Here is a 26142-nt window from a genome sequence, read left to right as displayed (position 1 = left end):
TTTTAATTCATTACTTAAACTCAGATTGCTTTTAGAGCTTTTTCCTTCCTTAAAATGTTGAAAACATTATAAATTTGACACCAAGAAAGAGAAAATGAAGTGGAAAAATATGAGAGGCCTAAGTCACTCACTAATAGTCCAATTTTATTTTACATATGTTACATAAATGTTACATAATTATTGGCAGTTAACCTATCTACTTGAAATTCATATAATCTAGCATAAAAACAACATTGCCAAATACGAAATAAGTAACAAAAGTACATTACACACAAAAAAAGAGGTAAAAATTGCACATGTAGTGCTTTTAAAGGACATGTATTATTTTTAGCTTAATGATGAAGAAAGCATAAATCTTTACTAGTTTTGTTCCTCTCTCAAATAAGGAAACATGCTTGTGACCTGGGCAGGGATCAAACCTATGACACTTTGGGTGAGAGGCACACACCTCATCCACTATGCCATTTTTCTGATTATTTTTTTCCCCACAGGAAAAATTGCAAAGAAGTATATAAATAACATTTCCTATTTAAAGACACATCATGTCTCAAAAAATAAATAAATATTGCCCTTTTTAGAAAAGGCACACAGTCATGAGTTTTAAATTCTTTCAATTATGGTTTTAGAGCATCTTTGATTTTTGCGACCTTGACCCATTTTTTCAACCTTAAATTCCATCTAATGGGTACCATCTAACTTATTACCTATCGGTTCATGTAAGAATAATATTTGTCTATTAATTGAAGGGCTATTATGAGAAACAGTAAGAAGGACAAAATGGCAGAATTATGCTGATCCGAAAAACATTTTTTAAATCATGGTGCAAATATATGATATTAAATGTGTAGTAAATGTATATAATAAACATTTATGAAAAGATGTTTGAAAAGAAAATGATATTACATGTATTATGAATCTAAACAACAAAACAAATATTATATCACAGAAAATGCTATAACAATTCAAAAATACAATGTATGTAGGTAAAATTAATATTGAGAGTTTAAATACATAAAGTAATTTTAAGAATTGACACTGTTCATTTTGAAAAAAATTATTACACAAGAGCATATAGCAATCTTTAAGACTTTGTGAATTATAAAATAAATATTAAGACCTTTATTTTCTGACATCCTGAAATCATTATAAAGTCAAATTAAATTTATTTACTTTTTTCCATAAAAACAAAATTTGTATACTAAGTCTTTCTTGTTGAATATGATTAATTTGGAGTTATGCCCCTTTATTCCTAAATCTACATATACGCCCTGTTATAATTATATAATCAATTTTTCAAATGATAATTTTTTTTTCATAAAACATAATTTTTACTGTATTTCAATATTTGTTCATATGTTGAAATATAATTCATCTGGAGTTGTGTCCCTTTATTCTTAGATCCACAAACAATATCTCGAACAAGCAGAGATAAAAATAACAAGTAACTCAAACTTTTAAACATATAACTAACATAAACATGCCCTAAAAGATACAATATGTATACTTATTGTATAATATCAGGGGCAATATGATACATATTGTACAATGTAAAAATAAAACACCAACATCAGCAGCTTAGCTTTAACAATGGAGCAAAAATATAAAAATAAAACAAATACTGATATAAAAACATATAAAATAGCAAATTGTTCATGATAAAACATGGAGAATAGCTTCAGCAGTACACTTTTGTTTCACTAGGCACTTTATTCAATGTAAAGAATGATTATAATATAACAACATGTCGAGTTCACATATAAAACTAACTAAGTACAGCAAAAATTTAAAATAAAGACAACTACTGAAAAGTATGGAACATCAACTTTGCATTCTGAATGATTGTACAAAAGACAATGATACAGAAAATACCATGTATTAATATCATGATCTCGTATTTGATTTTGTCATGAGTGGATTTCCATAAGCTGGGATTACATGAGGCATGGACAATGTGAACTGTGCTCCGAGGTCTGTAGAAAACCATGAAAGCAAAATACAACTGGATCTAGACCTAGGTTCTCTTCTAATAACCCTTTTTATTATTTGTCAATGAATTTATATCCATAATGTCCAGATGTATTTTAAAAAATTGTAATTTGTTTTCCAGTTATCAAAATTGGTCACATAATTTTAAATTATCTATGCTATAAGTGTATATTTCCATGTGTCAAAAAGTTAGCAAATTAAAAATTCCAGACATTTCACGTGAGGAAATATTGGCGAATCCTGCAAGGGTAGAATTCAATGTTTAAGATAGGTTGATATTTATATTATAGGAAATTTTAGAGATTTTCATCAATCTGCGAAATTCGCCAATTCTATCTGTCGCTAACTTAACTACTTATACAGTATAAATTATAAACTCCATTTACCGACTAGGCCTACATGTAGTTTAACTGATGTAGCAAGACCTCAAATGCCACCAGACACTAAAAATGAGCCCGAGTGAGCAAGATACAACCCTCTTCTTCACAGATAGTTAACTCATTATTAACAATAGCCAACAAATAATAATGGACTATTGAAACTGTATGCCAACTGAGTAAATGGCATGATGAAAATGTATATAAAGTCCAGAATGGAATCTTTTTCTTATCAAAATATCCCTGTAACATAAATATCAAATGAGAATCTGCATACTTTTATAAAATCTCATAATCTTCAGTGTACTTTCAACAACAAAAAAACTTAACACCCTCTCTTGACAATATAAATGTCTATCATATCTACCCTATAAGCCTAAGAATATCTTTAAAAGATAGTTAATCGGTGATTTGTATTGCAATGTCAGTTTTCCTATTGCATATCTTCATATACTAGTATGAAATAAAGAAAAGTTCTGTGCATTATTGGAGGAGTCTTTGAAAGTTTGACAAATGTTGCTGGTTAACTGTGCACTGATTGTATGCTAAAATCCGTAAAATGTTGCCCAGAATCTCAATTAATGGGTAGTTATGAAATGAGCCACATAATTGTTTCCCGCCATCCCTAACCACATCCGAACAGGTATGCATTCCATCAAAGTTATGTGAATATTTAATGGCATTTTGCCAGAGCTTTGTTTCTTTAGTGGTGTTACGCCTCAGCAGTTGCAGTACCTTCCTGTTGCATAGTTATATCAATTGCCGGCACTTGCATCTCACTTTGAACGATTGAGTGTCGCGACGCCTGACTTGACCTCTGTATCTCACCGTCAACTATTGAGATCTTACTGGTGCTTGATCTATGCGACATTCTAAAAATAGAACATTGACATGTGTAATGCCCAGTACTGTCAGCTATATATAGAACATATCTACTGTATGCTAAAATATCCAAGAGAAGACTATAAATTGGGATGTCTGTGGCCAAGTATTTATGGTCGCTGACGTCAAACCACTTGCACCTCACCGCTGTGTGTTCGAATCCCTACAGGGAATTAGTATTCTTTTAAGTGAGGAAGCTCTCCAGCTAACTTATGAAAAAACGGTGGTTCTACTCAAGTACCCATCCATTCCTGAAGGTCACCTAAGGTCTTCCTCCACAAGTAAGGCTAGAAAGATGACATATGACCTATATTGTGTTGGTGTGATTTAAAACCCAACCAAAAAAAAGACTGTAAATAATGGTAGCCTCATGTTCATTATCATAAAGAAAATGAGTCAAAATACGCAAAAAGCTGCCGCACTCATTAAGTAATAGACAGTGTAAAAGCAGTGTCACATGGATTATACATAAACAATTCATACCCTTCATGAGTTTTGTATGCCTACCCATATCGTTCATTCTGGTGGCGAGGGTAAATAAACAAAACACACAAAAGTTTTGTAGGCTTTCTTCTTTTGCTTTTTTTTGTTGTTTAACATTTGTGTTCTCATCTCTAGTTATTCAGCTTTAAAGACTTAACTACAATCTTTTATTATAATGCCCTCCCTAGCTAGCTGTAACCTTCTTACATTGAACATAGAACAGAAAACATTGACAGCAAATCATGGTTTACCTTGAGGTTCTGTCTGTAAGTGGAGGTTCCTCTAAGTTTGATGAGGATGCTCTTATATTGCTGGCACTCTTGGATGAGTCCATCAGACCGATGCTGCTATCTGGTGTAGGCGGAGGCTCAGACATTCTGTCAGCAACAAGGTTCGTTCTTCCTTCCCTGTTATAAATATAGGTGAATGTTTTTGAAACAATTTATACCTATTGTAAATAAATATTTACATGTTATATATTTATATGAAAACTGTTAAAATCTTGTCTACTGGAAGTGAATTACTTCTGACAACCGTTTATATTTCTAAATATCTCCGTTTGACCTTACCTGATTATCTCCCCTAAGCTTTTCACAAATTATCTCCTCTTTACAGATTTGGTTATTTTTCTCTGCAATATATTTACTAATTATCTCCCTTTAACTTTAAGTGATAACATGAATTACTCAATGCATTTATGAGCACTTTTACCTCATGCTTAAACGATTATTTATAATTTCCTCTTTACATTCATAAATTATCTCCCTTTCAATTTACTGATTACATTATTTACTCCTTTAACTGATTATTTCCTCTTTACACATTTACAAATTATCTCCCTTTAAATATTATGATTATTTCCTACTAATTCTACTCATTATCTCCCTATGATTTTTATTGATTATTTTATCTATTACGTTTACATGCTAATCACCAATATATTCATTCTCTAAATATATTAGATTTATAAATTGTCACAAAATAAAATAAAATAAAAAACTCACGAGATAGGGGGTAGTCCTATTTTCTTATAATGCCTCCACCCCTCTAGAAACGCTGGTGACACTTTACTCTTCTTCGTGTAATGTAACAATATCTTCATTAGCATCTGATCATTTCTACACCTGAAAATTAAAAATTTCATTTTACAATTTATGTTAAACTAGAACTGTGTCCAAAGGACACGGATGCCCCCACTGACAACATATATATTGTATAGAGTGAAAAAATCAACAAAGGGCCATAATGCTGTTAAATTTGGTCGCAGCAAAAATTCCTTCCTTAACCCATTACTTCATGAGCATTTTGTGAAAAATGGCTGTTTTCATTGAAAAGTCTCCCGTTACAAGTTCAAATTGCTATAATACTATAAAACCTGCTTCAACACTAATCAAACTTGGTACAAATGTTGACTGGACAATTGCCCTTGCAACAACATGCTCAGGCTTAACTTTTCTGTTACCATGGCAACGAGGGGACATCTCAAAATTGCCAAAAATCACTATTTTGCGTTGATTTTTTCCATCAAAATTGATTTCAAAGTGCTGCAACGTCTCAATGGATTGAGATAGAGTCAAATGCTTTTCAGCATTGGTTACACGTTACCTTATGATCAATCTGGGGTCATTTACAGCCTGTCACAAGTCCAAAATTATCTTGGCGATGAGGGGGACTCCGCCTCCCTTCAAACCCCCCAAACAGAAGGGGGCACATCCTGATGTATCTTTTGCTTGGGGGGCCGCGCCGAAAAACAGGTCACTTTTTTTAACAACATTTCTCAAACAAAAACAAGTGTTGGGGGCCTAAATAAGGCATTTTTTCACCATTTGAGACAACAAAAAAGGGGGGGGGGGGGAAAAAGGCGTTAAAAGGCGTGTATATAACGTAATGGGTTAACTACCATCTACACATTAAGGTTGTTCATCCCTGGAAATTTAAGCAAAATCTACCATCCGGTTTAAGAGAAGATGCGTTCACAAAATTTCTATATGGTATATAGTGAAAACATCAACAAAGGGCCATAATTCTGTTAAATTTGGTCGCAGCAAAAATTCCCTCCTTTACTACCATTTACACATTAAGGTTGTTCATCCCTGAAAGTTTAAGCAAAATCTGCCATCCGGTTTAAGAGGATTTGCGTTCACAAAATTTCTATATGGTATATAGTGAAAAAATCAACAAAGGGCCATAATTCTGTTAAATTTGGTCGCAGCAAAAATTCCTTCCTTTACTACCATCAACACATTAAGGTTGTTCATCCCTAAAAGTTTAAGCAAAATCTGCCATCTGGTTTAAGAGGAGTTGCGTTCACAAAATTTCTACATAGTATATAGTGAAAAAATCAACAAAGGGCCATAATTCTGTTAAATATGGTCGCAGCGAAAATTCCTTCCTTTACTGCCATCTACATATTAAGGTTGTTCATCCCTGAAAGTTTAAGCAAAATCTGCCATCCAGTTTAAGAGGATTTGCGTTCACAAAATTTCTACATAGTATATAGTGAAAAAATCAACAAAGGGCCATAATTCTGTTAAATATGGTCGAAGCAAAAATTCCTTCCTTTACTACCATCTACATATTAAGGTTGTTCATCCCTGAAAGTTTAAGCAAAATCTGCCATCCGGTTTAAGAGGAGTTGCGTTCACAAGATTTCGGGACATACGGACGGACGGACAGACATACGGTGTGACGGACGGACGGACAAGTGCAACGCTATATGCTCCCACTCTGTGGGGGCATAAAAATTTCAAATAAACCCATTCATCTTGTGTACACCAAGTATGTAACATGATATCAAAGGCTATTTCTTAATTATAACAGTATGATATGCAACAATTTCTATAATATGTCAAAAATTAAAAAGGTGTTTTCACAAGTAAATAATGGCTTCCATATTTTATTTCTTTTTTAGTTTATCATATAATTATACAGCTAAATGCTTTAACTTTTGTTACAGTCTACATAATTATCTGATATTATTTCATCACATTACCATTCTCATTAAAAGTATTCACTACCCAAAAAAGTTTTTAAAAAAATCACAGAACTTCTAAATTTTAAATCTATTCAAAACATCAACTCTTGATGTTTAACTGAGATAAACTTCAATTATAAATTTTAAAGTCATGTGCTTTGAATATTTTCTATGATAGTCACTTTGGTTTAATTCATTTTTTAATTAAAATCACTATCAACAGGATGCTCTTTTTTATTGCCTGAAAATTTGCTAAGTTGCAAAAAAAGAAATTAACAATATTAATAAAGGGACTTCGTGATCAAGGAATGCTGGAACTTGTGAGAAACAGGCATGTCAAAACAATTTTTCATTTCAAAGGCACAAAATCTGAGCAAAATTTTTAAAAAAAACATGCAGTGGAGAGAAAAAATGAAAATATGAAGGAAAAAAATTATCAAAACAACACATTGAAACTTACCCCAATATGCTACAGATATTAGCAAAGTTCAGTAGGGTAAAAATACAAACACAAAATGTAATAACTATGACAGAAGATTACTTTTTGCATGTTTTTACATCATAATTACTAAAATACTAAACCACTGTGTGACCCCTCAAGTGTTAAATGCCAAAATAACAGATCTATACAGACTGCAAGGACTGGCAGGGCGGCCCTAAAGTCTGACCAGATCCTTCACTGTTAGCTGCCAAATTTTAGATTTGAGATATGACCAAATTATGTTGAAACCAGCATAAAATAAGAATATTACACTTGCTGTCGGGAAAGTCTTACAGCACATCCAACACAATTAAGGTCATATGTCGTCGAAACAGGGAAGAGGATTTTAGCTAACCTTTGGTGTTATAAACTTAAAGGAACATGAGGGGTCAAAACCACCTCACCAGTGCTGGAGTTATTAGAACCTATTAAGTTGCCTGTTACAACCTTGCAGGGAAAAAAGGCAGCTGCAATTCTGATGCCTAAACCCTTAAAGGCAACCCCTAAGCCACAAGGGGGCTGTATAGATTGAAATATATAACACAAGTGTAACTTTTTACACTGGTAACAAGGCTCTGCAAAGTTACCTCAAAACAGAAACCCGAGAGCTAGTTATACCATCTGTGACAACAGTCAGTGTTTGATTCTCACAGTACTTAGATAATCCTACATGATATCATATGCAAGAAAATAGCAGACACAGAAACAATGACACTATATGGTCATTCATCATCAGTAATTTAGCTCCAATTTTTAGTAATCAAAATTTTAAAACTATAAATTCAACTTGTACAAAACTGAAAACAAAAATATCAACTCACTTGTTAAGAAGTTGTCTCTCTGCAGTATGTGTATATGAGAGGTAACCAAGGGCGATAGCTGCACAACCCCTCACTTGCTCTGCCTGGTGCAACAGAAGTTTTGTGAGGAACTCAATTGCATTAATGGCTATAATTGCTGCAGGTACACCTGAAGAAATTTTAAAATGTCAACTTATAGGTACCATGTTCTGGTTCAAAATTCCTTTTAACCCTTACCACACTAAATATCTAAAATGAACTTGTCCATCTTTCTATCTGGGCATGACTATGGGAGAAATTCAAAATATCTACAGACTTGAAATTGCATACAGTACAGACCATGATCAAATGACACAGCTTTTCTTGGTCGGCACTGGTTGCATTCAGGTTATATCTGCAGTCTATGGGCTAAATATATTTTGAATATATATTTTTACAAAAAAAATTTTCATTAAAATATTATGAAATGATCAAAGAAAATATTTCTCACATTGCAGACAGCACTTAAAACCAATGTAAAGCACTTACAACCAATGTAAATTACCAAAAAGAGGTCAAACTATGCAAAAATAGCCCTCACTGCATTAGTTAAGCATTAGAAATATGGTGAAAAAATACTGCAAAATCAGTCAAAAACTGCACATATCATGCAAACTATTACTTTTATCTTAAATCTTTTTACTTTTCTTAAATTCTCAGTACTGGTACTTTTTTCTCAAGTTTGATTTTTTAAATATAGACATGCAGCTTTTATATTATGGACCAATCAATAATGGACAAGTCTAAATTCAAAGCTAACCAATCAAATTATCCTGATAAAAAAATTTTAGTAACAAGAAAAAGACTACAGCAAAGGTACTAGGTACTAACCAGCACGGGTATGAGCAAGTCTTGCTATGCAGTCTGATGCCAGGGCAAGTATTTGGTCTGACTGTGAGTCCTGAAGGAGGTCAACAAGAAGTTTGATACCCGTTGCCGATGACAATGCCTGCTCCTCATCTGGTATAATCTTTGATAACACTACAACCTGAAATGTTTATGTAAATATGCTGCAGAGTGTTACATCTGTATTGTGTGGTGATAAAATAACACAGTATAGTTGTTTAAAACGTTAAATAAGAGATTCATTTATATAGGGTTAACGCACGTTTTTCCGTGTTATAACGTCTGCAGAGTCCCGAGGAACGGTTGGTGCCCGAGCCCGGTAGGGCGAGGGCTCCAACAGTTCTGAGGGACTCTGCAGACTTTATAACACGAAATAAACGTGCGTTGACGCTATTATAGCATAAAATTTTAAAACAGATTCATGATGTATATTTAATACAAAACACAATACATTAAATCCTTGTGCTTGGACGGTATTTATCCAATTCTACATGTTTTACGTATACGTTTTATTTTTCCGGGGCCAACAACGAACCGAACGAAATTTTGAATTTTAATTGATATTATAAAGCTTGACATTGGAGAAATATTATCTCAAGGAAAAAAAACAACAACGTTACATTACTCTTCCCAATACAAAACATGACCCTCAGAAATTCTTAGAATGATTTCAGATTGACGGTAGAAAAAAGATCAGTGACGTCATCAGAATCGGGTTTTTTCAAGCACACAAGTTTATAAAAAAAATCAGGCACTAAACATTATTCTCTCAAAGAAATATAAAGAGCATTTATCAACATAAGCATCAATAAAACAACATGTTCTCATATTCATTTTGTGTTATCCTGTTTTGTAAGTTAATCGGAGGGTTAAACTGAATGCCAGTAATTTGTTTACATTGACAACTGTCCGTTTCTTAGAAAGGGCGACAACCAAGATTAGCAGCGATGTATATACGCCGTATTTCCGGCATAGTTACTTGAATGCTGCTCGCCGTATTTAATGCGATTGAGGCCCTCGAATCCATAATTTCAATATAACAAGAGCGCATGACTCTTTGGCAAACAGGCCAAATCGTCATTTTTTTTGTTTGTTTACTGGGCCCTGTATGTTTTGCGCATAGGTGAAACCGGGCCCCGTGTTCACAAAGAAAAGATCAGGATCAGGAGATCCTGATTTTATTTTCATTGTTTTATAAAACTTAAATTGATTGTAATATGCTAGAATTAAATGGAACATATTCGAATTGTAAATAATGGCCTATTTGCAAGGAAACCAAACTATTTTGGGATAAAATCAACTAATAACAAAACAAATACAAAAGTAATTGGATCAAAATGAGGATCAATTTTAGGATCAAGATCAAAATTTGGATCAACTGTAAAATGCCCATGTTTTTGTAAAAACAACAATAAATTTATTCTAAAATTTCATAAACATGATATTTTAAGTCCAGTTTTATCAATTTAATATTGAATATTTAATCTATGAGGATAAATAATGGAGAATATTTAAGTTTTTAAATTTGATCCTGATCTTGATCCTGATCCTTAAATCTTTGTGAACACAGGGCCGGGCTATAACAAGAGCGCGTGACTATGTTAACACATGGTTTTGGTCCCGTTATAACATGGGCAAAATAGGGAAAAATAGCCGATTTTATGCTATAATAAGAAAAATACCTTTTTAGATATTGAAATGTGTGCTCTGCAGTCTGGACAAGTTTTTAACTACTTGCTCTTTATTTCCCTGCTCAATTTTAATATTTACATATTGAAACACCTTAAGGTATCAATACAAGACCAATTTATTATAAATATTTAATCCTTGATTTGCTGAAACCAAAGTGTTTAAAACTAAGCCTTCGCTGGCAATATAAAACTGGGCCAGCCTGCACCTCAATGCAATCTGATCAGGCTCTATACTGTTGGTTGACTTATCTTAAAATGTTTATCTTGAAATCCCTAATATTGATATTAGACAGTTCCTAAATAAGAAGCTGGACAAGGTCTAAATGAGGTAACAGTGTATAAAAATGCATGCATATGTATACATGTAGATGTCAAGTTGGCTACAGGGTTTTCTATTTGCCAATTCAATCAAAATGTGACAACTATGATTAAATTAACTGAACTGAACAGTTGTCTTTGCAACAGAACTATTATTATCATTTTCTGAAAAAATTTAGTAAACTAAAAATTATGTCTAATAAATTACCTGAAATGCTGCATTACATCTGTAAAATTCATCTGAAGATTGAAGAAATGGTATGAAACAGTTAAATCTCACACCACCTTGTTCTGCAATCTCTTTCTGTTGGCTAATGTTGTTATACGCGAATGCTGCAAGTGCTGAGCCCGCTAGGAGTCGTACAACGTCGTGCTGAGCATACATCATTTTGAGTATCCGTACGTAACTGAAATCTATCGTTCCATTGATCTCTTCTAATATCTCTTGGTTTCCTGAAATAATGAAAGCAAATCATATTTGTATAATTATGAAGGTTAAAGGTCAGATTTGTCGTAACTCAGGGGGTGTTATGTGAGTTATGATACTCAGATACCCATGCAATACTGAACAACCATGTTTTAACCCTTGCAATGCTAAAATATCTAAAATGGACTTGCCCATTTTTCAATCTGGATAAAACCATTCATTATTTTAGGGAAAATTTCAAAATATGTAGTGACTGAATAGCAAAAAGTGCAGACTGCACTGGTCACATGGGTAGAACCATGAAGTTGCTGCCAGCAGCTACATTTGTCTACTTTAAACACATTTTTTTACAAATGAATACGTCTTAAATTCACAGAATGGCAAAAGAATTGAACAAACTTCGGACGGCATCAGTTTTCTTGGGAGGTGGAGGGTGGGGGTGGGTAACCCATGATTTAGCTGACCCATCATGATAAATATTCAGTTTGTTACATTACAGTAGAGGTTGATTATACATGTTCATATTTAAATGATCAGATTTCTGCTTAAGCTGGTGCTAGGGGGTATGGCAGGTAGATTGCATTTAGAACAGTGCCACCAATATACAGGCTCAATTAATCAAGTCAAGGGATCAACATTTTCAATTTTGGCATATTTTATTTGACATTCTCTTTTAAGTTTCCATTTTTTCTATTTAACAGGAAATCCTCTCATAAAAAATTATATATTATCGAACAGGAACTACAAAATTGATGACTCCAATAAATTTTGCAAATGATTTACGTATATTCCACTTTCACGTTTTTATCTCTAAAAAGAAAAAAAAACTAAAATAATTTCAAATTTGTCAAATAAACTACATTTAAAGCATTATACTTAAACCCTTCAGTTTTATAGGTTGTGTAAATTAACCAAATGTTTTGATAAAAAAACAAATTTGTCTAAATCAATGTTTGCTTTAATGAATACTAAAGTAATCCAAATAATCAGGCATGATTGTAAAACATACTAAATGTTAACGTAGCTTGTCTTTTACTATCTTTCTGCAAACTAGGGACTGGATTTTGTAACTTTGTAGGGGATCGTGTTGTTTATATAAGACTTAAGGCGATTTAATCCAATCAGTGACAAGAAAGTTGTTAAATGATAGGAAAACAAACATAAAAATAACTGAATTAGCTCTCTCAGTCTTAAATCTTTTCCTTGAGAAAGTATTGAAAAATGACATCATGATCATCAAAGAAAGTGACGGCCATGATCATATAAAAAAACATGGCAATGATTGTCAAATATCTTATTAATGATCTTTGAAAAAAAAGGCCATGATCAAAGAACAGACCAAGATCATAAAAGAACAAGGCATTTAATAATGAGTGTCAATGAATAAGACATAAATCATCAAAGAACAAGGCATGATGATCATCAAAGAACAAGGCATGATGATCACCAAAGAAAAAGGTCATGATCACCAAAGAAAAAGGCCATGATCACCAAAGAAAAGGGTCATGATCACCAAAGAACAAGGCCATGATCATCAAAGAACAAGGCCATGATCACCAAAGAAAAAGGTCATGACCATCAAAGAACAAGGCCATGATGATCACCAAAGAAAAAGGTCATGATCACCAAAGAAAAAGGCCATGATCACCAAAGAAAAGGGACATGATCACCAAAGAACAAGGCCATGATCATCAAAGAACAAGGCCATGATCACCGAAGAAAAAGGTCATGACCATCAAAGAACAAGGCCATGATCATAAAGGAACTAGGTCGTAATTGTCAAAACAAAAGCCTTTTTAAGGTCATAACCATTTAAAGAACAGGCCATGAAAGAACAAGGCAATGAGTGTCAAAACACAAGGCCATGATTATCAGAATACTACACCATGATCACATCCTAAAGTTTTATTTTGTGTTGTTGTTTCTTTTCATTTGCAGTCTTAATTTTTAAGTCTCTGCTAATAGCTTAACACTGTCTGTCTGTATATCTACTTAATCTTAAAATTTAGATGTGTAATTTTTTTTGGCACGCTTTCATCTAGTGTAAAAATAATTGTCTATATACATCTTATATTTTTCTATCAATTATACTGATAACATGGGTTTTATAGTAAATAAATGTGAATATGAAATATATTAACATGAATATTATCAAAATATGCCTGACTGTTAATTCTCTTTAAATCATAAAAAGGCTGTTACTTTTAAAATTTCCAAAGAATTTATATATTAATATATTATGTATCAAATTGAATACAATTTTGCACAATAATTGACTTTGATATCCAATATCCTTTAAAATACTGATTTTAGATCAATTTTGTAATGTCTGCTTTTAATAGCATTTAGTCCTTAATGAACTGTTTTACACAAAAGAAAGGTAGACAAAATAGAACAAAATATCATATTACTATAAGTTAAAGAGACATTCTTTGAGTTTTATATTATCTTTCAGTTATAATATATTTTACACATGTAACTTTAAGGCAACATTAAAATTAAATTTAGCAATGACACTCCATTCTGTACCTTATACAAGCATTTAACACCAGTCAGTTTTTAACCCCCTGGCCCCGCTCCATCCCCCACAATCCCAGTCCCTCATATCAGCAGAAAAGTATAGCATTGACTGTTGACTTTGAAGTTTTGATAATTAAAACCTAAGACATAAAATGATGAATAAAAACTTTATATTAGTTGATACAATGTTCCGAAAAATATTTGACATACATGCACAGTTATCATGGGCTTGCAATATATGATGGCAAGGCAAGGGTGTTCTTACATTTCTCAGACCACAAAACGTTAGTTTGAAAAATATGGTAATAATATGAATTATGATGATAGTTAGCCCAAAAACAAAAGATATTTGTGCAAACTTTGTCCAAAACATTTTTTTTTTTCAGTTTTAAGGCTTAAGTTTCTAAAGCCTTTTTGTTAAAAAAAAAGTAATAACTCTGTGCATGCTCCTTTAATGTGCAATTAAGTCACTCAGGTACTTGTCAGTTACGAGAACAGTCCATTACCATAAGTGCAAGCGTGATTCAAATCATTTCGTATTCAGCGTAAGTAAAACCGTGAAATCACAGACAAATCAATCGCTGACCCATTATGACATTATAGCAATGTCTTACCATAGTTGTCAAAAGAATTTGTCAATTACTTTTCATAAGTAGCATAATTTGTTTGAAATCCGATATTTTCTTCACTATCGTTTTTCTACTGTTTCAGTTGAAAGGTAATTTTGAGATTGGTAATAGAACACGTTGAGTGCATATGAAGAAGATCGTTGACAGGTCATTTTGTTTTTCTGTCTGCCAGTGAGTTGGTAAAAGAATATTTTATATCATTTTGTTTAGGTAAAACTGGTTAACCTTTAGAGTTAAATTGAGACACTGGTTTGTTTATGCCATCAGAACTGCTATTATGTGCCCAGGGCCAGATTACATTAATTTAGTATTTTATAATTGATTATGTATTTAATTTTTCTATACTGTTTAAGTAACAAAATTTAATGTGAAAAAAGAAGCCGTCTTTTGATAGCTCAGGTGTCTTTGAATAAATTAATTATCAACACTAAATTGAAAACTGATTGGTGAATTAATTACTTGTATAATACAAGTCTAGACCAGAGCGTAACCTGCACATGTGTTCTGTGTATAACCTTATAGACTGAAAATACAGCGTTTTATAATGATTAAATAAATCAAAACATTTCATGGAGAAAGGGAAGGATGTGTCACTGTGCAGATGGGATCCCCAGGTAAGGGGCGGGGTTGTATTGGGAAATTCTGACGACAGCCATGTTCCTATTTTATCCAAAAAATAAAAAAAAAAATCCCAATATCTAGAAGAAAATTCTCAATTTTAAGGCATAAAAACAACAAAAACCAAAAAATTAAAATTTATATTATCATCATTTTGTGACATCTTAAACTAATTAACACTGTGCAACAGAAAACTGTATTTTTACATACCAAATTTTAAAAATGCTTATAAGTGAAAGTTTCATTTCATTGTTTTATTTGATGTATGTAATATCAGGTGCATTAGTTAATATTAGGTGCATTAGTTTCCCAAATTTTGTCTAAAATTCCCAATTCTTGGTATTAAGTAGTGTTCTAAAAATGCACCATTAAAAACTCTCTCATTTAAAAGCACCGAGATAAATTGCCTCAGAAATGAAAAATAAATAAATTTCTCTTTCTGTAGAATTTAGGGCAAGCATGTTTTATTAATAAATGTTGTCATTAATATTATGGTTTATTGCAATTGTAAGGTGCTTATCACAAGAAGAAAATAGTGCTGATAGTGAAATATATATGGCAAAGGTAAGCAACATGTATTAAATAAATGGTATACAATACTAAGTCACTGTATTTGTACTTATTTCATAAAACTCAAAAGATCGCCAGCCTATATGGCCAATGTGTTTCTTTATGGAAAATATATCAGGCCACAAAAAATAAAAAAATCTTTTGACATATAAAAATAAAAGCATTTTTGAGGCTTAAAATGGGTCTTTGAAAAAGGACATTTATTCAAAATTCAAAGGAATACAAAAAAATGTATAAAGACCATTTTATAACTTCAAAAAGATAAGTCTGTCACTTGACTGTACAGTAAAGAAAATATTTGAATGTTTTGCAGGTTTTCAACAGTAAACTGTATACTTATCAAAGTACTTCAATTCCTGGAGAGATTCTCTAAACACAAGTTAAGTTCATTTATCTTATTCTAAGTTCATCTAAGTTCAAGTGCCACAAACTTCTACACTTGATTATTTATACCTAAGTGTTTTTACTCTTATCAAATTGATTATTCAGAAGCAAATTCGTTTCAATTGACAGCTAAATCTATGATCGACATTTTTGTCATTATTTTTATCTCGCATGCAGTGGCTATTAATCAAGCAATTATTCTGTACTAACCTTATAAGAAATCAATTACATGATAAATTTACTAGAGTAATCAACTACAGGCTTGACATGTTGAACAACTTTGATAACTTTCTATCAGTCAATGTTCCGGAAAAAGAAATAAATTGACGAAATATTGATTAAGTCATTTGTTTTTTATGTCTGTGTGTGGGTTTCGCACCTGATCTGTACAAGATTTTGAATAAGTAAATTTTACAAAGTTTTTTTTAACCATATCTAAGGATTCTATTCTCCTTATCAAAACGTCTGTGTTTTTAATAACTTTCATTTAATTTGGCAATTTTTAACTTTCTGTTGGTTTTACCAAAAGGAAGCTAGCTAATTATCAAGAAAACTGTCTCTAAATATCTTAAACAGACTTGTCTATCTTTCAAATTTTCAACCCATTACTTCATATAGACATCTTTTCACGCCTTTTCAGCCCCCGCCCCCCCCCCCCCCTGAAAAGCCTTTGACCCTTACATAATCTCAATCCATTGAGAAGTTAATCACTTTGAAATCAGTTTTGATGGAAAAAGTCAATGCAAAATACATTGAAGCATCTTTTACAGTTTTATAGCAATTTGAACTTGTAACAGAAGGCTTTTCAATGAAAACAGCCATTTTTCACAAAATGCTCATGCAGTAATGGGTTAAGAGATAAATAATTCTAAAATATTTACTGCCAGAACATAGAAAAATATGTCTCCTCAAGTTCTGAACATTTTTTACAGACTCCATAAAATAAAAATTAACATGACATTAAAACTCATATTAATAATAGCATTCTATTTCCAACATTTAATACAACATCTGACAGACCTAAAAAAAACGAAGAAGGCTGACATGTTTTAAAGTGGCCTTCAACTTTTATTTTCTGTTGGAAAAACAATTCCATGTTGCTTCAAAATAAGTATTCAGTAATTTTATCTTGGAAAAGTGCAGCATATCACTGTTAAGCCTACTCTTCAAAACAGCGTTCTGAGGGCTATTTTATAATATTTATATGCCAGTATCTAAAAATAGAAAATCCAGAAACGCTAAGCAGGCCAGTAGACTAGAGAGACAAGAGGTTTCTTATTGTTTATGTATTTTATTGTTGGCAAATTTTATTTTCCACCTTAATTCTTTTGATTTGACAATTTATCTAAATTTAACATATTTAACAACTCAGGCTGCTTTAACAATAAATTACTTAAAATCGCTTTGAGTTTTCCACAGGATTTAAAACTATAGTACTTATATCAACAATAACAAAAATAATTTAAAGAAAACATTCTAATAATTAGTGTGAAACCTACATGAATATAATATTCCATTTATAACATATGCAAAATAAAGACTGTTTAAGGTGCAGAAGAATAATTTTTCATTGATGTGCCTATATTGTTACGCTAACATTTTGCGCATCTTTTCACTATGTATAATGTAAATGATGTCACATCCAAGTAGACATATATATGCACGGCCATGCAATACCATTTTGACAGAGTCGCAAAATCAGCATGGGAATGTGTTAAACTTAGTTATTAACCTATTTAACAAAATAAGTGGCTAGAATGGAATCAGGTTTGTAAAAATTCTGCTTAAAGTACGATGACAAAGCTTGATTTATGTAAACCAGTCACAATGTTTGAAATATGTATACATGTAATAATATATAGATATATAAATCTGATAAACCTTAGGATTATGAAAAAAACACAATATTATAGTGACAGATAATGTTGACAGAGTACAACAGCTTGCCAAAAACTGTATAATAATAGTTGGTCTTAATCAATTGATAAATAGTCAACGTCCTATTTAAACTACTTAATATAATATCACCTTATTAACATATAGTATAACTTTAACAAATACCGTAAATAAATTGACATAATGCCTTAAATAAATAGAACTATTTACAGATGAAATTTAATATGGAAAAGTCAGTTATTTTGGCCATTTTGATGTTATTTTGATACTTTGCATTAAACACAATAGATTTATTCCAGCCAACGTATATTTTTAAAATATGTGTATGATAAGTTAGAAGACTGTTCAAATATTTTTTCTTTGCTTTTATTACTAATAGCCTGCCTGCAACAACTCACAGATTCCTACCCATTAAACCAGTAGAGGCCGTCAATCCATAATGTCTTAACGACTTGGTTGTATTAACTACGAGGCCAATATCAGACTTTCTACAACGCATTTTGGGACGCCTCAAACACTCAGTGTGCTGTATGTGATAAAACAACTGCCTCATATCAAAACAGGCCATCTCAGAAAAATTTGAATGCCAATCCTGGGCTATAATCAAACAGCACAGATTTCATATTCAGTTTGATCATATTTTGAAAATTTCATTAAAAATGATTAATGGTCTTGTCCGCATTCCTTAACTTATTCTCATCTTGTCACAGTTATTAGCATTTCCTCCTCTTTCATTTTTGCCCTTCAACCCCTTCCTAATATTTCCCTACTTCCCTGTTTCCCTACAAAATTTAATTCCTTTAAACTGAATCTCTTCTTTTAGTTTATATTAAATTAAATTATTTGCCCCTTCTTTGACCCTTTTGTCTGCCCAAGTTGCCCCTTTTGGTGCCCATTTGGGTGTCATTGCTATTAGATATTGTTGGGGATGTGTTTCCTGAATGTTGCACTCCCTTGTGGATCTTAAACTGTCAAATTTGACTTTTCTTCTTTCTTTTATTAAATCCTTTTATGTATATATTAAGGTCGTTATAAACACTTAAATTGCATATACTGGTAATTTGAGAGTCTGTCAAAAAATATAGCCAAAATAAAGCCTGTAATTAATTCTATGAAAGGGAAAAGAAAGCACTTTCATTTAAAATCACTTACTCAACATTATATTATTAATCTCCTTTTCAATGTGCCTTTTAAAGAAAAGAATTACTGCAGATTAAAATTTCAATTCAGATATCAGAATGATATTTGATCGAATCGGGAGATTTAATAAATTGATTGACTTTACGTTAAAATGTCAATATTGACTACAGTCTGTGGAGTATAAACTTTTGAGCATTTTCTTCCAAAATTTCAGGTCTTTCTTAAGTAAAAGTAACATCTATACGAGTCTGTGACTTAATGGTTATGGTCAAACTTGTGTTACAGACGTGACCTTGGAATAAAAACTACATTATAATAATTAAAGAAAACTTGTTGTTAGTGTTAAGATCAGGTATTTCATAAAATTCCCACTTGAAAGGTATTCACAGCTAGAGCAAAGTTCCTTAATTTGAGAAAGTCAAAACCCAATTTTTTATATATATTTTTTTAATCAGATGCCATTTTGTGACATTAAGACTTCTTTCTTACACTTGCATGTCTTACAGGGTTCTCTCTCTGATTTAGGGGGATAAGTATCAATGTACCTGTAGCAGGTAGCACATTGTTTTCTGTAAATGTGGCAGAAATTTCAGGCACTTTATATATTTTTTACATAATTATAATATTAATTTTATATTTTATTTTAAAAAAATTTGGGAAAATATTTTATACATTTTTAAGTTGAGAATGGTACCAAAATTCGTGACTCAAAGGCACTGATTAAAAACATTTTTATAGGCAGATTATAAACTGAATATATTGATATTAAATGTTCATTGTAACTGCGATCAAAGTTGTCAAGTTCTACTATACATTATCTACTGACATTATAAATTAAACTCCTCAAATACCAATGCAGATTTGAGACATGGCAACATTTTGTCCTTTCTGAATGCATTATGATATTCAAACTAATTTCACACTTGATTGTTAACAAGTAAAATATGGTTAAATCTATAAAATCAATATTTATTTTTTCTTCAGATTTTATAAGAGCATTCCACCGTTTTAATAAATTGTCTAGGAATTTCAATATAAATCATCAAATAAACTGTTATGAATTTTTTGACAAAAAGATAAATAAAAAAAGCATTTGTTATGTCAATTTTTTGAGCCAATAAACCTATTGCTCCCTTAAAACATGAAAACAACCCTTTTGCTCCCTTATAATATGACACTAAACCTACTGCTCCCTTATAATATGACACTAAACCTATTGCTCCCTTATAATATGACACTAAACCTTTTGCTCCCTTATAATATGACACTAAACCTATTGCTCCCTTATAATATGACACTTAACCTATTGCTCCCTTATAATATGATACTAAACCTATTGCTCCCTTATAATATGACACTAAACCTATTGCTCCCTTATAATATGACACTAAACCTATTGCTACCTTATAATATGACACTAAACCTATTGCTACCTTATAATATGACACTAAACCTATTGCTCCCTTAAAATATGATAACAAACCTATTGCTCCCTTAAAATATGATAACAAACCTATTATTCCCTTAAAACATGAACATTGCTCCATCACCCCCTTAAAAAAAGAAAAAAAATAACTCTTCAAAAGCTACCTGCCATCACCTTTCACCTGACCTCATGTAATAAATTTGGTAATGTGAGTATTCTTTTTAATTTATTTCAATATTACTAATATTTTTGCCTTTATGTAGCTTATGATAATACTTAAATTGTAATAAATTGGAGTTTTGAGATTATTTTAGTGTCACCCTGTGTGATCAGAGAGCATTAATCATACAAACTGAAGTTCAATGTAAACATGTGGAAATTCTAGAGCATTTTTGTAAACATTAAGATATAGAGTAAAATGTTACAAGAGATATATGCCTTTTTTAATTTTCTTTCATTCTCCTATATACTATAATCAATCCATCTGAAAATAACTCATTTGTCATCCAATTCAAGATTGTTGTAGTTCTGTAATTCTAAAAGGGAAGGACCCTAGATAATGCTGGTATAACTTTTGTTCTAACCCTTTTGTATTTACATTATATTTATGCTTTAGATAACAAATTTATCATGTACAAAATATACAATAAAATATTATAAGAAGGATGTTTGGGGTGTGAATAATTCGATATCATTATCAAGGAGCCACGTACGGTACATTTAAAAACTTGAAAATATAGAAAATGACTAAATCAAAAGTACAAGAAGGAAATGGAGCCGCTGTGAGTCTGTAAGAACTAGAAAATGGCTTTAGAATACCTACCTAATGATACGCAACCCAGAGTGACAGCAGATTCCACCTGAATCATCTCATCTTTCGAATGAACCATTAGTGCAATCAGAAATTTGATTCCACGAGACTGTGATATCGTTGACTGATTCTTTTTATGCGGAACATATCCTACGCCAACACATAAATGACGTAAAGTCCGAATTATACTTAGCACTATATATTCTTTGTCAGATCTTAACAAACGGACTAACGGATGAATCCCATTAGAATTGGCTATTTCAGTTTGATAATTAAGTGGACCCTGTGCCAATACCCCTAATCCTTCTGATCCAATGTAATGCAAGTTTTCTGATAGGCTATTAACAAATTCAATGAGTAAGGAAACTTCCATTTTCTCTGCCATTTTTCTCTGCTCATCCAGATTGTCCCCTGCTAATGCCCATAATGCCATGGCAGTTTTCTCTTGCAGGGCCTCCGCTCTTGTTCTTTTCAACAGCTGCATGAGGTGGTCTTGAGCTCTTTCTGATAAAATTACCCTCTGAGTTTTGGGATTATCTTCTGCTAGCCTATGAATGGCTTCTACAGAACTTAACTGTAAATCACGATTCCGAGTTCTACACAATATTACAACATAAACTGCAGCCCCAAGATCTACAATTGAATTCTGATTGTTTTGATTTCTATATGCTATTTTCCCCACTGTTTTGTTCAAAGAGTATAACAAGTTTTTATCTTTTTGATCTTTGTATAAGCCAATGAGGGATTGCAGGGAACCAGGCAGCTGACCAATGGCTGACTGATGCTGTGATGATGCTTCAGCAATGTTTCCTAATGCGTCTACAGCTTCAACCATAACTTCATTGTCAAAATTAGATTGCATTACTTTCAATAGACTTGGTATAGCGTTATTGTGTACCATATTATCAGCATATTCCTTCACCTTGGCAAGCTCTTTTAATATCTGAGCCGATAATTGAACAGTTAGACTACTTTGAGACTTAAGTAGCCTAACAAATGCTGTAATACCTCCCGTACTGAAGATCTGCTCTTTCACTTCCTGTTTCTCCATGATGTTCAGAAGGACTTGGAAAGCAGGAACTTTTGAATCATCTTTCAAGGTGCTCTTTGCAACTTTCACGATTGTTGGCACAGCTCCATTTTTGAATAACTGCTCCCAGTGTGGATTTATATCCCCTTCTTGAGATTTAAGGGTCAAAGTTCGCAAACATATCCCAGCAGACTCGGCTTCTTCCTCTGCCTCAGACGACAAGAATCGTAACAAATTCTTCCACACTGGCAATTGCTCATGATTTTTTTCTATGAAATATTCAAGCAATTCAATATACTGCTTTGAAGCACAAATCTCAACTGCCCCGTGATTGTGATTATTAATAACTCCAATTTTGGCACCAAGATTTATCAGGCACGTTATTGATTCAAGGTTTCCGCTTGTAACTGCTATTAAAAATGGCGTTGAACCAAGATCATCATTTGTTTTAAGCTCAAGCTGTTCCCGGTCAGCATGGACAAACCTCTCTAGGGATTTAGGGAAACCTCTGTTTGCAGCATGATGTATATGCGCCCAGCCATTTTCATCAAAATCACCCATTGGCTCCATCTTAACCTCTTCTTGTCAGTCTTTTCCCTTCTTTGGCACAAAAAATTCAGATGTTTAAAGCTTTTCTATGTATCAGGTGTAATCATTCTCACTTGGTTCCATCTTGCAAATCTGATTAAATGAAAAAAGTTTCAATATACATGTATGTACATGATATAAGACTGAAAAAAATACATTGATAATGTTTTCATAGAGCATGGGACAGGAAAAAGGAAAATTGTACCCTAAGAGTCCATGTGGCATTCTATGAGTTTAAAAAATACAATATTGCTGCTATAATTTTTGGTGCCAAAATAACGGGATACCAAATACAACTTGACAAAACACAGTATGCTTCTATGAAAGTTACTTGTATTACTATATAAAGTGTGCGGTCAAGCTGTATTTGTATGTGTCAAAACAAAATTATAAATTTCTCTTCACTCTTCATGCTGATTTGTGGGTCAGGTACAGGGGCTTTTTCCGTCTGCAGCAGAGGCCATATTTAAGGGTGGCTTCCCAAAAGAAATTTTTTTTAAAAATCATTCAGTTTTCAAAAAAAAAACTGAATTTACATCAAGTTTTTTCTTCCCCTTTGGCAAAAAATACCACATGATTTTCCCAAAATTTAAGGGTGGGGCTGCTTCCATATCAGTTATACTTCTGCTTCCCCAACCTGTAAAGTAAAGCCATGTGGGGTAATTTATATCCGACTTCTGATTAATACTCAAGCAACAACTGACATAGTACTTTAAATAAACCTTTAATTAGTCGCAATATTTCAACTGCAAGACAGACTGATTTTAAAAACTGATATTACATAGGTGTCTGTCTTTAAGGGAGGCCCTTGTATGTAACAAAAATCCAAGACACACAATTTTTGGGGCCATTAATTAACCTGCTATGCATACATGTGTATTGAACATGCATTTGCCCTGCTTTGAAGTTGGAATATCAATTTCAAAATTAAGCTGAGCCAACACTATAGAGCCTGGTCAGAAAGACTGCGACCAACATACATGTCAGTCAGCTAGGCTCTATACTGGTGGTAAAGGCTAATGAAACAATTGGTTCTAGCAAATTTGCCATTCCAGGCAGAGTGACTGCACCTTCAAAAAAGTCATACTTCTGTAACTGTACCAATGAAGCTAGTCGAAATATCAACGCGATCAGAGCTACGCTTTGGGATTTTGACCATGTCAAAAATTATCTAAAAATCCCGTAGGTTAAAATATTTTGACTACAATGAAGCATGAAAGACAAACTGACTCGACTGACAGATTTCTGCATATTTATAAATAAATTAATCACTCTATATAAAAACTATGCAACTGCCATTACTATCTACAGTAGTCTACAGTTGTAACAAACGATTTCATAACCTGTGATTGAACAACCAACTTTCAATAAAACCATGACATGACAATGGCTTAACAATCAGTGCATTGACACACTTTCGGTGGCAAGAAATCGTGGATACAAATGGATAAAGACAACAATCAAAAAGATAAATTAATAAAAGCACTTTACCTCTTGTTTATATCACCTTCATACACGAATGCTGATTGTGTTTGTATACACAGGTGCTAGGTATGGCTGCTAAATCCGTCACAGGAAATGTATTGGTGAGATGAAACGAGCGTTTTCATTGGTTGCTATGTACGCAATTTAATTTGGCGGGAAAGATAACTCGTACAGCGCACCTTGCAAATCAATTACGCGTGTTTAGTGCCCCTTGTTATAATAACTATGTGGGTTGAAAAATAAACAAAGATAAATGATTGCTGAGATTGAATCAATATACAATCACGAAATACGCTTTCATTACACAAAAAATTACAAGAAAAGCATTGATGCAAAGCATCAAAGGGCGTCCAAACAGCAGGTGCAGATGAACTAGTAGATATATGATGACAAGATATTCTTATAAACTGTTCAATGGTTCATTGGGTTTTACCAGAATTGTATATCACTTTTGAATGAACGGACGAAAGACATTGTTCATTACTTATAAATTTGATCGGCATGCTAGAAATTAGAATATTACTTGTTATTTCTTTATGATCGTGGTTATTAATAGCAACGGATATTACATGTATACAATCATTTATAATCCATATGTGTAACGTATGATCAACACCATACTTGTGTAATTGTCCCTTATTATGTTATCGCTATTTAGCGAGGACCCCTCTTAAAGAATATGTTCACACTAAGTAACAATATGACACTTGTTATATTACCATGTTGATCATGTTGAGCATTAATTGTTTATTATACAATAAATGTAATTTCTATTTTAATAAAAAAAAAAATACAGATTTTATGAATATTGTTTTCTTTTTTTTTTGTGTGTGTTTTATGCGCAATTTTAATACTGAGTTTTTACGTTTACTACTATTTTGATAATTCAATTGTCATAAATGATCGACGATTATATTTAAGTCAAAACTTAACTGGAAAAAGTCAGTAAATCATGGTTAATCTTTCAATATATAATATTGTTTATTCTTAAACCATATACATGTACATTTGTATTTTTTTTATCATTTTTTAAATTATCAATCAATTGAATAATTCATAAAATCTGATTTGTAACTTTGAATAATTCCTCGGAATCTTTACTAAACACGAATAACAAATTAAATAAAATGTTTTAAAGTTGATAGTGTCATATTAATGCCATAAAAATGTACATTTTTTCTCAATTATTGTACATATTTATTGTTTTTTATCTCATATAGATAAAATATAACATGCGATTTGTGTTGTTGTTTTTTTTTTATGTATAATAATAATCAATCAATTCGAGAGTTGATCTGTGTTTATTAATTATTGTAACCAAACTAAGTGACAAACATTCATTTTGACAAAAAGCTTATTTATCTGTAAAATATTTGTTCTGTTCTGTAACGATATCAAACATCTACTCCAAAACCGGGAGAGACCGGACAATAAACGTGTGATACTATTCGCCGGTCATTAGTAAATCCCGGGAGAGACCGGGAATTACCGATAGGAGTACATCCCCTCTATAAAATAGATTTTTCGGAATATTTAGGTCATCAACTCATCATTCTATTAACAGCTTTCAAATCAAATCAAATCAAATCAAAATTTATTTATTGTCGGTATACATATATAACATTTTCGGAATAACATACCATAATAACCCACTGTGTACTACAAAATGATAAGCAAAAATACCCCGAAGAGCGCGATTTAATTTATTGACGGAAAAGGTTATTTCATTTGAAAATGTTTG

The 26142-nt window shown here is 32.2% G+C and overlaps 1 protein-coding gene across 1 annotated transcript; it reads right to left on the bottom strand.

Moving 5' to 3' along the window:
• Nucleotides 1-2407: 2407 nt before the first annotated feature.
• Nucleotides 2408-24555, bottom strand: LOC132750571 (ankyrin and armadillo repeat-containing protein-like). The gene is made up of 8 exons (XM_060740575.1): nucleotides 24408-24555; nucleotides 21311-23009; nucleotides 11086-11330; nucleotides 8854-9010; nucleotides 8005-8152; nucleotides 4733-4852; nucleotides 3980-4135; nucleotides 2408-3235 (listed from the first exon to the last, which is right to left on the bottom strand). The coding sequence occupies exons 2-8, from the start codon at nucleotides 22896-22898 to the stop codon at nucleotides 3076-3078; spliced, it is 2574 nt and encodes an 857-aa protein (XP_060596558.1). The 5' UTR covers nucleotides 22899-23009; nucleotides 24408-24555; the 3' UTR covers nucleotides 2408-3075.
• Between the last annotated feature and the right edge of the window lie 1587 nt (nucleotides 24556-26142).

Source organism: Ruditapes philippinarum, unplaced genomic scaffold (assembly GCF_026571515.1).
Source record: "Ruditapes philippinarum isolate M1 unplaced genomic scaffold, ASM2657151v2 ctg7042_1_1_1_1, whole genome shotgun sequence".
Classification (NCBI taxonomy): domain Eukaryota; kingdom Metazoa; phylum Mollusca; class Bivalvia; order Venerida; family Veneridae; genus Ruditapes; species Ruditapes philippinarum.
This window is presented reverse-complemented; position numbering and strand designations above follow the sequence as displayed.